Source organism: Cydia pomonella, chromosome 6, assembly GCF_033807575.1.
Source record: "Cydia pomonella isolate Wapato2018A chromosome 6, ilCydPomo1, whole genome shotgun sequence".
NCBI classification, from domain to species: domain Eukaryota; kingdom Metazoa; phylum Arthropoda; class Insecta; order Lepidoptera; family Tortricidae; genus Cydia; species Cydia pomonella.
The window spans coordinates 24951770-24970970 of NC_084708.1; the positions used below are offsets into that span (position 1 = coordinate 24951770).

Here is a 19201-nt window from a genome sequence, read left to right on the forward strand (position 1 = left end):
TCATGCGTTTTTCTTTCGACGCAGAATATGGTTGCTAATTTCGTGTTGCCGGCCACTGGCCGTCTGGTCCAGCGGGTTAAGATGCGGACTGCAAAACGAGTGTTACGGGTTCGAATCTCGCCCGGTGACTAACTTTTTTTTTAATGTTCAAGTTTATATATAATTTTTTAATTTTTATTGTTTTAGACAAGTTTAATTTAGTAAAAAAATGTAGTTAAGATTATCACCTATAGACCACCATATTACAATAAATAGTTATAACCGAGCAAAGCTCGGTCGCCCTACTGTGTATAATATGTGAGTAGGTACCTGGGTGCCTAGCCAAGGCAACAATCGCCTACGCTACGACAGCGAAACGCCTTGTGTCTATATCATTCTTCCATATTAATGGGACAGTTGCGTTTCGTTCGCTACGGAGCGTAAACGATTGGCATGTTGGCTACATTGCTGTGACTGTATCGATTTACCAAACCCCGTTATCATATTTGCAATTCATTGAAAATTAGAGATGGCAAAAATATCTATGGTAGGGAACCCTAATTCAACGTTGGTGCCTTACATTGCCCAAGAAAAATATTAAAATATAAAATTACAAGATATAGATATCCATTGAATTCACAATAAATAACAGAGCTGCGTAAATAAGTTTTAAAGTCAAAACAAAAATAAATCTAAAAGTAATTTTGCCGTTCCCAATTTTGCTATTTAATTTGGAATATACAATCCTTAATGTTGAATTATTGAACGCCCATGATCCCATGATACACTTTATATTGAAATAATGATTTTATGGTAATTAGGACTAAGTTACATACTAAAGGGGAATTTAGGGTTAAGTAGTTTTACCAACCCTGATTGTGAAAGAACTGCAATATGGATAACGGGACTTGCTAATTAGTCTAATTACCTATTATAATAAAGGACCATGGGCAAATTTGTATGGGCACTGTCCCCACCCACCAACAGAAACGAAACATGTCTCATTCAATAGGTCTTGGCAACCTGATGATTTGTTACTATGACGAGGATCGCCCTATGCATGGGGTTTTCTTGGAAAACTGTATTTTCTTTTTATATATTTTTCGCTCATTTCATTGAACGTTGCAGGCAGAAGGTTATAGAAACATTATGTTACTGGCAATAATAAACAAACTATGTGTCTTAAAAAAAGGAAAAGAAAAATTCGCTTAGAGCTGTATACTTTTTATATCTACAATATCTAATACCTACTACTTTACATATTAGACATATTATCACATCACATTGTTAACTCAAAATTCATCTAATATTACATTACTTAAGAGTTCTGCTGGCAGAATAAAATCAGTATGCCTAATGATACTCTGATAAGGAAAATTCAGAAATAGATGTCGTTCGGGTACTATTTAGAATAAAAGGTAGGTTTGACATTCATTTGCATTTGGCGGTTTTTTTTTTTCATTTGGCGGGTTTTTTTTTTGTCTCGCACCGTTATGGAAAATCGAAGACGTCTGGCCTAAATATATGTATGTACAGTAGGAACATTATTGCTATGACCTGCAACTTTCAATGAAATAAGCGAAAACTATATAAAAACAAAATACATTTTTCTAAGAAAACCCCATACATAGGGCGATCCTCGTCATAGTAACAAATCATCAGATTGCCAAGATCTATTGAATGAGACATGTTTTGTTTCTGTTGGTGGGTGGGGACATTTCTGCCCATGGTCCTTTACTACCATTTATAGTGTTTTTCATTAATAAAAAAAAGCATTTATTTCGGACAAGATCCATAGGTAATACAAAAACACAAAACAACAAACAATCAAAATATTTACATATAAATTACAAAAAATAAAATAAAAATATGAATTAAATTAAATTAAAAATACGGATAAATTAAATTAACATTATTCATTACATTAAATCAAAATTATCAATTAAATTACATTAAAATTATCAAATAAATTAAATTAAAATTATCAATTACTTACATTATATTAAACTAATTACTTGTCGTAGTTGGCCACAACAAATTAATGAGCCAGAAGCTTTAATTAACTACTAATCGTTTTTCTTAATTTGTCATTTTGACTTACGTATTTGTAAGAAAGGGATAAAGAAAAATTAACTTACTGAGGCTTGTAAAGTTTTATAAATACGTTTTACGTTTGTTACAACCAACTTTTATCAGAGCCACTAAAATTCAGCTTCTGACCTAAAACGACATCACGACAACATAAAAAGCGGCCAAGTGCGAGTCGGACTCGCCCATGAAGGGTTCCGTACCATTTATGACGTATTAAAAAAAACTACTTACTAGATCTCGTTCAAACCAATTTTCGGTGGAAGTTTGCATGGTAATGTATATCATATATTTTTTTTAGATTTTTCATTCTGTTATTTTAGAAGTTACAGGGGGGAGGGGGGGGCACACATTTTTTCACTTTGGAAGTGTCTCTCGCGCAAACTATTCAGTTTAGAAAAAAATGATATTAAAAAACCTCAATATCATTTTTAAAGACCTATCTATAGATACCCCACACGTATGGGTTTGATGAAAAAAGATTTTTAAGTTTCAGTTCTAAGTATGGGGAACACCCAAACTTTATTGTTTTTTTTTTCTATTTTTGTGTAAAAATCTTAATGCGGTTCATAGAATACATCTACTTACCAAGTTTGAACAGTATAGCTCTTATAGTTTCGGAAAAAAGTGGCTGTCACATAATCGGACAGACAGACGGACATGACGAATCTATAAGGGTTCCGTTTTCTGCCATTTGGCTACGGAACCCTAAAAACGGCATTCTACTGGGAACCGGAACCATGATTTATTTTTAAAAGTTTCAAAACAACGACGATCAAAATACAAGTTTTCTGCAGCTTTCCGCATAAACTACAATAAACCAGTCACGCGTGAAATCAATTTATTCAAGCAGCTATTACTTTCTTTCGATTGCTTTTAATACCTTTACGACGCTCTACTTGGTATCTGTGGCAGGCCAATTATTTGCAATGTCAATACTTTCTTTTTATTGTTTGTTTGCAATTGTTACGATGTTGATTAGACAGCGGTTTGTTTTTATAGTTTGTGTCATCCACGATGACGCGCATATTTGTCAAATCTGACCTTTATTAACATGACAGTACGCCTCAAGGCACGCGTCATCGTGAATGACATAATCTTTACTGATGTTTGTTTCAGAATGTAAATATACTTTTCACCACACCAACTGGTAAAGGCCCTCTTGATTGTTCAAAAACTAATGAGAAAGTTGCATTTTATCTACATGTGGGGCAAAGTAATCAGATGCAAATTTTGAGTTGTTTTCTTATGTTAGCTGGTAGAATTTACTTTTAAATAAAGATTTTGTATGATAAAATTTTTATTACGTTCATTTCGATTTGATTTAGTTTTATTGCTTTGGTATTTCATACCAAGTATTTTCCTCGCGTTGGTGTGGTGAAAATTTTTGTGTTTCACTCGGAGGCAAAGTTTGTTTAACCCTCGTGCCTTGAAAACCTCGCAACGCTCAAGATTCCACTTCTCGAACCAATTGCTATGCTCGTGGTTCAAATTTGGAATCTTTCGCTAGCTCGGGTATCAATATTAGCACGAGCGGTTAAACAACAACTTTGCCCCCTTGTAAAACAAATAACTATTATTTCTCCAATAACAATACATTTTACATGTAAAATTACAAGAAATAAATACATTTTATACGATACAAGTAAGTACACCAATTGACTAAGTCCCACAGTAAGCTCAGTAACTGAAAAGTATTCTGACAACGATATATATAAATATATATAATATCAATATACAGGATGATTCAGGAGACGTGAGCAGGATCAAGCCTGCATATTCAGTAAATTATCAGCAACTGTTTCGTACCAGTATTTGTGAGATTAACGTTAATTTAATTTTCATTGTTAAAAAAAAGAGTTTTATTTTATTTACGATATTTATGGTCACCCTCTTTGTTTTATCCATAATAAGTGACAAATTGAATGTCATCGAAGAATGTGGTTACTTTTATAAAATCGTATCTCACTCAAGTGTGACATTTTATTTTCTTCATAATCAAAGTGCTGTCATAATGGTTAAAGAGGTTTTATCTTTGTTAATTAAGTGTTGTAGGGTGTCCATGATTGTAGATAATCAAATTTGTCCTTAACAAAGAGTTAAATAACAGATAAAAAGCGTGATTGTTTTACTTAAATATGATGGTGAACGATTCATTAACATTTACTGATTGTGTAGGCTTAGTCCTGCTCACGTCTCATGAATCAACCTATATATACTTATATACATAGAAAACACCCAAGACTCAGGAATAAAGATGGTAAAGGATTATTCACTACATCTGCACTGCGGTGTCATCATGGTTCCATTTTTGTCACCTGTCACTATGCCCGTCACTTTCGCACTTACATACTTGTTAGAACGTGACAGGTATGGTGGCAAATGACAAAGAGCCGACCATCTTAGCCCTACTGAATGTTACGCTTATATTGTTCGATCTCTTGTCATATAGGGAGCGTGCATGAACTATAGGAGGCAGCACAGGAGCCGTCAGATTTTTGGCGCGAGGCGCAAATATGATGTTTTTTGTTCCGATGTAGCGCACAAGATGGCAGAACCTACTATGCACAAGAAAACACTTGACGTGTAAATGTGCCCGTTTATGGTTTCGATTCAGACCACAAGATGGCAGACCCTCCAACGCGCACGGTCCCTATACCTTAGTCAAATTCTGTCAATCACTACTTGAAGATTAGTCAGATGGTTCATAGACATTTTAAAGTATGCTTATTTTTTCCTGTTGAGTGCCACGTCGACCAAGCAGTGATCTATTGTGACGGCCCTTTACAATTCATTACTAATTCCCGTGGAATCCAGGATGTTCCAGAATCTTTGGGCCGTAATGTTCTATACCTCATAGGGTTGTAATACATGCCGCCCTAAGTGGGTACTTCTTTTTGACATTAGTGGTCCACAGGAACAGAAAATGTGCATTGCAGTATCCTCGGACTCCTGGCACCTGCATGTCGCATCTTGTTTCCTTCTAATTTGAAACGTGTGTTTGTTCAACTTACAGTGTCCAGTCAATATTCTAGTCAAGTAGGTTTTGTGTCTTTTGAGCCCTAGAAGCTCCTTAGCAGTTTTGTTGTTGAAAACTTTAATTAGAGCTTACAGGTGGGATACAGTATTTCAGAATTTGAGATTTAAATAAAAAAAGGGGATATTTACCAGATTCTGTAACTTTTATCGCATTTTGCACAAAAGTGACCTTGGTTGAAATATATTTGACACAAATATGTCCGGTAAAAACCCTAATTTATGAGGATTAGACGAAAAATAAATATTGACCAAATATACTTAATCTGCAATTCGTTAGATATCAGATATGCCCGAACAACTTTGCACCATTCTCAAACCAATACCAAGTTATATCATTCGCAATAAAAAGTGACCTTGGTTGAAATATATTTGACCCAAATATGTCCGGTAAAATCCCTAATTTGTGAGGATTAGACGAAAAATAAATATTGACCAAATATACTTAATCTGCAATTAGTTAGATATCAGATATAACCTGAACAACTTTGCACCATTCTCAAACCAATACCAAGTTATATCATTCGCAATAAAAACAAACCTTTTCCACCGTTTAGACATTACGACAGTTTAGCCTGATTTAGAAACTAGACATTACCTAGGCACTAATGGTTGCAGCGTGCCTAGCCCAGGGCGAAGTTAACCCGTTTACTAGCCTTACGCGTTAGGGCACCTAACCCTTGCAAGAACGAAAATAGTGCTATAATGTAGTATCTAGATGTAATAGTCCATAAAACTGCCAAGTGGTCCAGTTAGATATATCTTACAGCTTTCTCCTAGGTCTTAGGAAATAGAGCAATGCTTTTGGTTCAGTTGGATTTAGTAACAGAGGTCTATTGTTGCAACAAATCTTGTATAATAATGATTTTAGAGTATAATTTTAATCATAAATTAACCCTGAACTATACAACTGAAAAAAAAATACAGTACATATGATGCTACTTTACCGCACTAGTGCGAAAATTAGCATATTACGTTACTGTGTCGAACATTTAAAGGGCCATATGTACTGTAAAACGTTGTACGATACATATCCGAATAGGTAATTCGCAACTCGTGTCGATTTAAAACACTCCCTTCGGTCGTGTTTTAATTTATCGCCACTCGTTTCGAAATTCCTATTTTTCGCACTCGTATCTTAATGTACTATAGCTGAACTCATTGTGTAATCCAAAACAATATGTGAACTTAAGTGATAAATCAATATTTCTTAGTATCCTAGTTATTTTAAACCAACATAAACATTTTGTTAGTCAAAAATTTATAACATACCCAGTCACACCCACTTTTTCAGTAGAAAAAGTCGCGAAATTCAATTTTTCTGTGTTATTGTTAGGTCAACTCTTCGCGCCTACGTTTTTTTAGTTTTTCTACTGACAAAGTGAGTGTGCCGGAGTATATATACTTACTTATCGGTCCTTTTCGCTTTCGGCAAAAAATAAACTCCTAAAACCATTCCCGAAATAAACTATGACGATCTCGGTGGACTGTACCTAATCTAAATATTTCGAAAATTCTTCTCTAGGCCATAAATATAAGCCAGTTAACGAGTAAAACATATTGTTAACCTTAATTCGTTCCCCATTATCCAAACTGGGGAATAATGCCACAATAACTCATTGTGCACGAAATATCGATCTAACATTTCAGTTAAAGTTCAACGTAGGTATTTGCCGTTGCCTGTTATTCAGAGATTTATAGAAGTATGGTATTTTGATATTGACAGATTCTTAGGCGTTTACATATACGTAATAGTAGTTTATATGACTGCTACATAATGAAAGGTATTAAAATACGAGTGTACGTTTATGAAACGAATGAAATGAGTTTCATAAAAGGATCACACGAGTATTTTAATGTCTAATTATGTACAGTTACATACACTGTTTTTTCTACATCAATATCATAAGCTACAACAAGACAAAGTAATGTCTTAATAACTAATTAAAAGATAAACTAAATGTCAAATGGCAGTAATGCAAAGTTTTTCGCGCACATCATGTCACCGTTGTTTTTTTTGCCATATTGTTCGATATCAAGTAACATGTGAGATTTGTTGAAATTGTTTGCAACTGACACTTCATTTCAAATAAAACGTCATCTCGACTAATATTAAAATAGAGACTACATCAAATTTCTTTGTTTCTCAGAGACGTTCTAAATTTGAATGTAATTAAGGTATCGGTTATCGATACATTAAAGTGAAAATTACGATGTACCCACATATAGAGGTTTGTTAATATAAGCCGTTAGCTTATCGTGTCTGAATATATAATATAGGTTATGATATGAATATAAATAAAGTTTTTTGATTTAAATAACTTGTTTTTACACTTTATATCGTATTTTTTAACTTAAATGTTACATTTCTTAATAAATTAATATAACAAACTTCTAAAAAATTACTACAAACATTTTACGCGACAGCTACTTCATATAAAAATGAACTTTTCCGAGTTTTTCAGAAGTGACTGTACATGTTGTAACATACGTTAATAGTACAATAATAGTACATCGTGGCGATAAATTTCGACACGAGTTGCGAATTACCTATTCGCACATGTATCGTACAACGTTTTACAGTACATATGGCCCTTTAAATGTTCGACACAGTAACGTAATATGCTAATTTTCGCGCTAGTGCGGTAAAGTAGCACCATATGTACTGTAAATAAGTATTTATGGCGTATTCACTAAGATAAGTGAACATACGACATAAGGAAGTCCCTAAAGGCTGGAGGGCATACTTTTGCCACGTAACATGACACCATCTTCACTAAACCTGTTGTCATGTCTCTGAACTCTGGTCCAGTTGAACATCTTTAGTACTTATCTTAATTTGAAATAACATATCAAATTATATCTACTAATATAACAAAAACCGGCCAAGTGCGAGTCAGACTCGCGCACGAAGGGTTCGATATGGATCGAATATGTCAGTGTCAAGTGACGTTTTTGTTTGAAGGAACGTCACTTTTGACACTGATATATCCGATCCAAATCGTATCAAGACCCAATATTTAACGTATCTTAATGTTCGAATCATGCCTTAAATCTACTCTCACTTTAATATTAGTCTACAGGTTTACCTAAGAGCATAAAACCAGTAAGTAAATACCAGTAAAAGGCACGTCCCGTGACAACTAGGAAACAATTTATCGATAGATTTTCCATCCGGAACATACGTAATTGTGATAATACTCAAGTAAATCCGGTACTGAATTCCTTACTTAAAACGCTGTATGTGTATAGCAATGACAACAACATAAGCTCTTTTTGCTTGAGGTTTTGACTATGAAAAAGACGTATGAGTATATGAGCGCTATATTGACATACGTCCTTTTAGTTGAAGCCGGAGCGGGCAAACAGCTTTTACTTAATGGATGTCATTCCGATTGCTTTCCGTGCAAAGGCGAAAACCTATGTAATCAAGCTCTCTGATAAATTATATATTATACTTGTTCTTGTAGTTTAGCTTTTTTATGATATAGAAGGCAAAGCAGACGAATTTCCTGGTGGTAAGCTATCACCGTCGCCCTTGGACACCAGCTATACTACAAGTTGACTGTCGTTGCCGGTTTTTAAAATGGAAGTTCGCTCTTTTCTTAAAGGTTTGAAGGTTTTATCGGCCGTGAGACAACGCGGACGACAGTTCATTCCACAGTTTAGCTGCAGGAAGTTACTGTAGAAACGCACAGTTAAGGTCTTCAACCATCTAATTAGTGAAGTGATGGTGAATAAGTGGTAAGATATAAGTGTGAGTAGTGAGCTCAAGGTATTCCTTAAAACGTGGGGGTATTAACGAATAGCATTGGTTCTTGTCTCCGCTCCGCTTTACAACCAAAACTATCGGTTAAAATTATCGAACGTCTCCTCTCATCTCCGCTTCGCCTCAGTGGAAAAGAAGCCTAAGAGTCAGCAACCCTCTTGTGACACTGCTGAAGTTACAAGCACCAGTATACCATCAATCGTTGTACACTTGTTGGCCACCGTCACGTTAATAGTCAAGAAAACTAAAAAGCCTACCGGCAAACATCGGCAAAGATTTAAATTTCGTTATTTGCGTCTCTTTCGCTCGTATGCATGCGAAAGAAAGATACAATTTTGGGTTTTGAATTTCGCGGATAGCTAAAATTACTCGCGCCCGCGCAGCTTATAGAATACCGAGGCGCGTGCTTCCGCGAGCGAACGAAAGTCCACATTTATATTTATCGATAATTGTTCACTTTTACTTTCTTTGTCGTATGCAAATTTGTTGGTACCGTTGAAGTAAACTCTCCGTTTTATTCATTTCGCTTTACTGTGAAATTTGTAATTACTTTCATAATAACGTGCAAGATTTGAAGTAAAGAAATGGAAAGTCGATGCATTTTTTAAATTATTATTTTCTGGTTTATTGAGGAAATTTTAAAAGTGCTAATAAAACATATTACGTGCATAATAATTGTTATCTAAAACCAATTAACTACAATGCGAATGTAAATCTATCAATTAGAAGAATTTTATTGCGGTAATTGGCTTAATACTTTTATAAAATAATATAGCTCTGTTACATAAAATTATATTGCATGCGTTAGAAACTTTTTTAACTATTTAAAAATATTTCTAATAACAAAAAAATAATAGGTCATTGTTTTTTTTAGATTATTTTAGCAATCACGTCATCAACCCAAACGTTACACGCTTCGATTAATTATACCAATATTCGACAAAAATAACCTAAAACATGAGTTTCTTGTGAAAAGTCGTGCTCGTTTTTATACTAACTTCGAAGTATAAACTTCCGTATGTAACAAAAAGTTAATCAATAGGGATAAATATCCGCAGTCTATTTATTTACGCCTATAATGCTTGTCAAAACAATACAAATATGTATAAATAACTTACCATGAGGTAACCAAGTGAACAGTCATGATTTCGTGGCATTTATTTACAAAAATTGACAAATAAAGCAGTAAATATAGTATAAGTGTAACTTCTTAAAAGTTTATACATTTTATAATGTATTGAACGCCAACCAGTTTAGTACACAGAATTACTGTAGAAATACATTTTATATAGTCGTCATTTCTGGGCATTTATAAACATTGTCAAATAAAGCATAAACTTTTTAATTAATTTAGTAATATATTCAAAAACAATCAGTTATACAAATTTAGTTTAGAAATTCATTGTGTAAAGTGTCTCACTTATTGATAAACAAAAACATTATTGATAGTCGATAGTTAATTGTATCGACACTGTAGCATCTCTAGTTCTCGCTTATCATTGGCAATACAGATCAATGGCACTTTCTTGAATCGCTTATGGAACAGCCTATGGTTAAACTATTAGGAAAATATCAAGTCACGGAGATAGAAATCTGCTACAGTTATATGTGGTATAATGATTTGTCGTTTTCTAAATGTGTTATTGAAAAGTAGAGTATACTTTATAGCGTAGCAGACAGCTGATGTAAAAGTATACAATATTTCGATTTCATTCCTTACCTATAATAAACCTGCCTGTGGGTTGATTTTGCAGAAAATACAAAATTGTGCTACATTGAAGATTTCATTGCAAACATTTTATGGTATTTTGCAAATAAACATATTTTATGATATAAAAGGCAAACGAGCAGACGAATCGTTTGGTGGTAAGTAATGACCGTCGCTCATGGACACCTGCTACACAAGTGCGTTGCCGGCCTTTGGGAGTACGCTCTTTTCTTTAAGGTTTGAAGATCGTATCGGTAAATTTTCATGCTAGGAATATAAATGCAACGGCACTTTTTACCACAATTAACACTTAATAAAAAAACAAACGAACCATCTTTCCACCATGAAAACTCATACCAAATGAACCGTGTCTGAAAGCAGTTAACCAAACAATGGTTTTGCAGATTTCATGGTACGGCCCGTGGTTCCGTGCCTTGAACTTGGCTGTGACAGCCATGGGCTGTGACAACCATGGACGTGACTGTGGAAAGTTCCGGGACATTGTTGGCTAGGCTCGAAAATAATTACAAAATAAAACATTGTTTCTGATGACGTGTTCAGGGCATAAAGGGGCCCAATGATTATCAGTTCGCCGGACGATATCAGCCTGTCAGTTCGCAAAAGCTGACAATCGCGAATATCTGACAGGCCGATATCGTCTGGCGAACTGGTAATCAGTGGGCCCTTTTAGGGCCTTTTTATTTTAATTTGTATACTAAGTTCACTTTATTGGTACTTAAATTTGAAAATAGGTTATAATTCTTTTTTTGTGCATTATTGAAGTTTAAAACCGCTGTCCTTCGTTGACAAGCTGCGATGAAAGAGTTTAATTCTAGCGAGTGTTATCTCTTAGAAATAGTTCTTGGCTGAATCTGTTGTACTTGCATTAACCCGATCCTTAGGAAAGAAATCAAAATATGGCAAAATATGGGGCAGAGGGAGTCTTAATACCTACTTAATACCTTAATTGTATATATTTATATAATATCAAATATTTATATTTTGGGATATCGGAAACTGTTCTAACGATATCGATGAAAATTGCTATAAGTATGGAGGTTTTTGGGGGTAAAAAATAGGTCTTATCTCTAGAAAAACGCGCATTTATAAGTTGTTATATGTTTATACAATAAATGTTATGTCAATATCCAGGGTGAAAACGGGGACTAACTTTCCATGGAGAAATTGTCCACTATATCCTTATATAAAACCATAAATTAATATATTTCCATAAGCACAAAGTATTAATAATTCCATCTGATCTATTAAAATGTTTATTACCTGCACAAAAAAATAATTGCGATAACCTTTATAACTTTATTAGACATAATGGTTCAATGACCATTACAATTTAAAACACAAACAACAATAACTGGGTTTAAAGTAATTGCACTCCACAAACTGCTTCTTTTCTTATAACATGTCAAATCAAACACGGAAGCCAATTCTGTTGTAACAATTTGATAAGGTTTTCATTTTATTTTTGATACTACCTTGAGTCGTGTCATCTGTGACGCGCATCAAGAAATGCGAACCAGATCAATAACTTTTTTATTCAAATTTCAATTCTTTTGCATGTTATGAAACGACTCCTGTTTGCATTTGATCAGCACCAATCATCGTGACGGCTCGATTCGAACTTTTACATACGTCAAAAAATTGCTCTAGATACGATGTGGATCAGATATGCCAGTGTCAAAAGAGACGTTTTTGTTTGAAGTAAAGTCACTTTTGACTTTGACTTAACCGATCCATATCGTATTTAGAGCTATTTTTTGACATGTATTAAAGACGTAGTATATTTAAAAAAAGAAATCATAATAAATAATACAGAATTGGCCTCTCAGGTATTAATTCGGTGAACTATCAATTTATTCTCAAGGCGACATAAGATAAAAATCCTTGCCATAATCCTACATCGAACACTATAATTTACATGCCTCAAACGAAACCACAATTTCATTTAAACAGGTCGTGACTTGAAATTGTTAATTACGAAATAACACATAATTGAATTAGATATGAAACAATCGAATTAATTTTCTATTTCATTATCTGACATATCCTTGACTGGATCACGCATGTCCAGTTTGCTAGTAATGTGCGGGCAGTGAGCGTTAATAACAGTTAGTGGGCAAAGTCGAGGTCTTTCTCTATGTATTTACTGTTAGTGGGCAAAGCCGACGTTTGCTATGTATTTACTAGTTTGCATGATACTTCACACGGCAGGATGTTGAAAACGGGGGCGTCTACTTAATTCCAACTGATCTGCTTTTTCAAACGGCTACACGCAGCATAGACTAGAGTCTGTCCAAGTTAACTTTGCATCGATTCAAACAGAACAAAGTGAGGAAATGTCGTAATAAAAAATCATTTGATACTCAAATTTCAAACATTTATTCAGCAAATAGGCCTCAGGGGCACTTTTACATGTCCATTTTTACAAACAATAAAAATTACAATAAAAATGACTAGGGATATATTTTGATAGGGGCCGTCTGCCGCATGCAGAGGTGGCCCAAAACCGCATTATGGGTGCCGCAAGACGGGCGAGGATCTGGTAGGCCCACACGGAGACGGGATGACCTGGACGCATATCTCAACGACTGGCCGGAGATTGCTCAAAACCAAGAAAAGTGGAAATCAAGGGGTCTTTGCCCAGCAGTGGGACACCTTATAGACTTAAAATAATAATAATATCACAAGGAATATAGGGATTTTGATATCGTGTGTAGAAAAATCCAACCTACCTGAATACCTCACATTCCAGGAAGACAGGATGTAAAGTAATAGTGGAGATCGTTTAAGGACATATTCGGTATCGTGTTCTGATTAGGAACAAGTAGAAGAAAAAATTTTTGGCCTTTGTATGAAGGATTGGACGACATAGAAAAAAAAAATCGCGTCAAAAAAAAATGTCACTACTATTTTTGTTACATCTTCTATACAGTATGTTCCAAATCAATACCGCACAAATGCTAACTGTATATAAATAGTCTCGATCAAGTCTGCGTAATCGGTAAGCAGGCACGCGACAACGCACCAAGGTTTCCATTCACCTACACTTGCTTAGCAAAAAGGCGGTAAGTATGTTTGAGGTTTATAGGTATTTGTGACGTTTTGGTTCTGGAGCTGCGCTTGCGCCCACTGGTTCGACGACCCACTGATATGCAGTGACATTATCTAGAGGAATTATACCTTGAGGTTTAATTAAAATATTGGTAGATGAAGATCCAAAAGGCAACTTACTTATAGAGACTTTTACATACTTATGGTGAAAAAGAAACCCATAAAAAAAGCTCTCGTAAGTTTAGACATGGTTATTTTTTCATCACACTTGCTCGAAAAAGATCTTATTTCATGCAGGTGTACTGAAGTATAAAGGTCTATATTGTTCCCGCGGGAGTTATGGATTGTGAACAAAAAGCTAACTCCCTAGGGAGTTACAGCTTTTTTTTTTACTTTTAAAATACTACCGTTTATAATTTAATATTTTTGTTTGTCTAAATTAAGTTTTATTAATTTACATTTTCAGAATTTTCAAAATTACAATATGGCGGACGTATGCTTGAAATGTCACCGTATTTAAGAATTATTTCGCTTAATATTTAGTTTTTTCATCGCAAGTGTGATGAAAAATATTGTGTTTAACTCCGGGGGTAAGAATATTGCACACTCGGGTCTTTAATTCCCATTCTCGTTTCCAAAATTTCACTAACCCCCCTTATTGCACATTGTACTATTTTATATTATTATTACCATGGTCGGAATAAATATGAGACACGAATTACGAGTCAAAGAAAAGAGGAATACCTACTGAAAGAAATAAGGAACTTATCCTTTAACAGAATAAAAAACCTCATTTTCAGAGTATCAGAAAGGTCACCACGTTTTCGTGAAAAAACAAATAGCTAAGGTAGAAGTACTAGTGTTCGACGCTGCACTAGTACCTACTCGACATGGGCACTTTATGTCAAAGTGACAAGGATTAAGTTCGAATACAGAAAAATCTTCGTTGTTCAAAATTAACTTATATTTCCATGAAATAAAGTGCTCATGTCGGTGACTAGTGCAGCGTCGAGCACTAGTACTTCTACCTTAAATGTTTTAACACTAATATAAGTGGGTACATCAAGATATTCGAAGTTAAGTTCAAAGCTCAAATGTCATATATTTAAGAAGCTCAGAAGGTATTAGAAACAAGGTCAAACCACTAAGATCACAATGTGTAAGCGTGCCAATACTGCTCAACTTCGAAGCCCTTTCTAAACTTGACCTACATTAGTTATTGTTACCATATCGCTTACCAGTCATGTAAAGTGACCGTACAACTTATTATCGCAACGTAAACTAACAAAAAACTATTTAAAATTGATTAAAAACAATCAAGTCGTTAAAAAATGCATTCGCAGGTGTATCATTTGAAACATGTTCGCGGCGTTGGTGTAATATTTCTATTAATAAAATTATACCATCTTTGTACGACCTTACGTGGTTTCATAACATTTAAATGTCAATTCGTGCATCTATACAAACACCCGTATAACTACACTTTATAAAACAAAGTCCCCTGCCATGTCTGTTTAGAAGTGTATATTTTTATTCGCGATAAATGGCCCGATTCGAAGAAAGAGTAAGACACGTTTAAGATCTTTTTTTTTTTTTTTTTATTAAGGAGCTTTAATAAATGGAAAGATCTTTAAAAGATCGATAACTAAATGACATGTTAAAATTTACGTTTATTTCGATCCCGCTGTGATCCCAATAAGATCTATCTACGATATTTCTAACCTCAAAGTGACATTGGTTGCCCGAATCGAGCTGCTTCTGTCAATTATATGACATACATACGATATCTAAATGAAAAGTTATCTAAACCACAACTTACAGTTATCGTATCTCATTCTTCCGACGGATTTCCATGCGGTTTTTACCTATCAATAGAGTGATTCTTGAGGAAGGTTTAGGTGTATGATTTAATTATAAAATTTAAGGTCAACCCGTCGCTAGTTCTAATTCTAAATTCTAAACACAAAACTGTCATGTGAAATTACTTTCGAATGAAATCATTTAGGGACGCCTTCCATTGAATAGGAAACTTTATAGTAGTGACCATAGCCAGTAGAAAATTAGAAATAGCCATCTGTAGGCATTACCAGAACAAAGTACTTGTGTTGAATTTCAATGACGTTCTCAGACCAATGCCAAAGAACGGTTTAAAGAAAACAATATTCCTATTTCATTGCTAATTTAAAAACGCCGTAAGTGACTATCAAAGTGTTATAAAGATACGTCTTTTTAGTTTAGAATAATATCAAACAGCAACGAAATACTAATGTGAGCGAATTCCTATGCCGTCATTCTACTATTTGTTACATGAGAACCAAATGTCGAACTAGATTTAAGTGTATAACGGAAAGTGTCAATAGAAATTATTCATGAAAAGTATAAAAATTCTATGGTATGCAAAAACGTTGAATAAAACAATACGGGTAATAAAGATGGGTTTTTACGCATTATCTTTTAAAAATATCTTGGCAAGCTACCAACTCATAAAATAGTCAGATCTAAGATATTGATAATATTGAATACGTGATAAGAATAATGTAAATTAAAAATTATTGACATTTTACAAGCTTTTATTTAACTTGCCCTGTACAAATACAAATACTTTATTAATAACGCCAAGTTACACGCCTGTGTATGTTTGTATGTTAGTTTGTTAGTGTGGGTTAAATCTAGGAAGCTAAATTTAACCCACTTCCCGATTTCTGATTGAGCTGAAATTTTGCATACGTAAATCGGATGATAATAAAATATTATATCTGACGATGGAGACACGAGGTCGCCATGGAAACTCTGTGATAAAATGGCAACAAACAATCGTGTTTGGGGTTGTTAGAAATGTCTCGATGAGTATTAATTGCTTGTGGCAAGAAAAGTACAGTCAGTGATAAATCTTGTACCAATTTTGATTTTAACAATAGCTTATTTTAATATTTGCTCATGTTTGTTTTGTTTCTTTACAGAATCGGCCTTTGCGGGTTCGACAATCCTCACAGAGACCAGAAGACAGAAGAATTAAAAAGACATATAGGACAGGTAAGAAATTAAGTATTAAGCAAAATATTCGTCCTCGTGCCCGAATAGAGAGATGTACTGATATTAAAAACCAAAACTTGAAAAGTATCTTATATAAGTAAGCCCTCTAAGTCTAAGCTCGGAGCTTAATTATACCATTTTGAATATAATTTACGAAAAATACGACAATCTATATATCTTCTCTCTTCTCTCTTGGTCTTTCTTGGTCTTGGTCTTTTACTATGGTTTGTCAACAACTTGTAGTAACTGCTCACACTTTAGACGACCGGTAAGGGCATTTATTTGTGTGATGAACACAGATATTTGTTCCTGAATTATGGGTGTTTTGTTTGTATATACAATATAATTGAAAAATGAAGTGAAAGTCTTAATATTTATATTATATTTAAATTTATTTATTTCAAATAACAAATTGCACCTTACAGCTGATGCCAAAGCGGCACAAATTGGAACACATTAACAACATAAAGCATTAACATTTTAAGTAATAACACATGAGCTGCTAAGACACAAGAATTCATAACGGTATAGTGCTTTCAGGCATCTCTCTTTCTAATATCCTCTTGCATTCCATTATCACTCGGCCCATCGCACTCACAAACAAACCGCATGCTTTTCAAAAATGTTCATGCTTTAAATTTTTATTAGCATTTGTATATTTATCGTCGCCTAGTACTCCTAATATAATTTATACAAGCTCTGCTTAGTTTGGGGCTATATCGACCTGTGAAAGAGTATCCTCAAATATTTATTTATTTTCCTATTTACCGTAGACGATAAATCATATTATATTTTCTAACAGCATACTTTATCCACAATACATACTTGTATATTTCCGTTACAACGAATAATTAGAACCTTCGCTCATCATTAGCCGTCATCCATGACACCTACGCTAAAAACGGACATGACCGATCGACTGTAACCACAAGTCTGAACCGAACCTTTTTTGTCGACCCTAAAATGAGTAAATATAAAATGACGTAATTATAATTAGCTGTACCAGTGACTGTGGCGAGGCTATGAAAAATTATAAAAGCTTTAATATACAATGAAATCTATTAAACTGAACGAAATGGTCGGCAACGCGCATGTAACAACTGTGAGTTGGAGGCATCTTACCATCAGGCGGGCCGTATGGTTGTTTGCCACCGCCCTTCGTGGTATAAAAAAAAAGTAATCCTGCTTCCTAAAGTGGAGTTCAAATGGGACAATTTTTCGCCCATCTGACTAGATTGCCCGATCAAATCAGGCCGTGCCAATTTGGCGCGCTGATTTCGGTCGTCAATTATGACCAATATTACCGATAAAATGGAGGCGCGGACGCAAGAATAGTAATTTACTCTAGTATTCACGTTTGGGGGCATTTTTTTATTTAGAGCGGCCAAATATTATAAATATAAATTTTTTTAAATTTATAAAATTGGAGATTGACGCCAATTTCTTTTCTGATCAAATCGGTCGATTTGCCGACACCACTTTGGACTCCACATATATACCTAATTGCACAAATGTAATCCGCACAAGCATCTTGATGGCCTTATTCTACATTAACCATAATTTATGCAACAAGCTTCGTCAAAAAAACTTAACCATGGTGACACCGCCACAATTTATCACTGCATATGCAGGAGCTTGATCTGACTGCATACTCTGCATACGCATCCGGTTTGCCCCGATCTCAAACTTCTTTTTTCTTTGATTGAAACAACAACATTAGAAGACCGGTCATTAAACAACACCCGAGCATTAAGAACAAACGCCGACGGATAATGTGGTATTACAACATATGTCGGAAACAATTACTACATAAAAGGTTGCATAAGACCGAATACTATAATTAGAAGCTTGACAGCGGTTGATGAGAAAAAGTCGTTGTTACACTTGTTACTCAGTTACATATTACCTATGGGTATTCTTTCTAATTTAATTTCATTGGATATGAAGTGCAGGGTTAGAGTATTCATTGAAAAAGTGCCATCTAGTGAATTACAATTATAGGAAAACAATCAAATCGGTTCACCCATTTTGAAGTTATGATGCAACAGATAGACACTCAGGTACAATACCCCACTACTTCGGGGTTAACAAAAATAATGAATAACACATTTCAAGTTGTTGCTTCTGGATTGGGAAGTCTTAATAACCTTTTCGCTAAAACTATTTCGTATACCAACTTTTTTTTTAAAGGCGCCATACTGTGCCCAACTGCGTTATCTGAAGAATCAAATTAGAAGATTTAACTTACGATACAGACAACATTTCAAACTAGGATATGGAGCAAAAACCTCCAAACTAAATTTAAAATGTATTCTTCACACATAAAATCCTTTTAAGGATCAAAACACGACATTGATTGAAAACATATAAGACAACAGGAAATGATGATCAAGAATCATGTTACGAAATGTTTCTAACAATAGGATCCAATACATTTTGACATTCAAATGAAAATGATAACGAGCTGTCTAACGCAAGGTCGGTACCTTGGCAAATATTGATTTGGAATCAAGCTTTTA

At 34.4% G+C, this 19201-nt stretch overlaps 1 protein-coding gene across 1 annotated transcript in view; it reads left to right on the forward strand.

Annotated features, from left to right (window-relative positions):
• LOC133519355 (uncharacterized) overlaps window positions 1-19201 on the forward strand; it is a 207741-nt gene that overhangs the window by 146655 nt on the left and 41885 nt on the right. The window contains exon 4 of the mRNA XM_061853397.1: window positions 16610-16682. Coding sequence (XP_061709381.1) covers window positions 16610-16682 — 73 coding nt within the window. The remainder of the gene's footprint in view (window positions 1-16609; window positions 16683-19201) is intronic.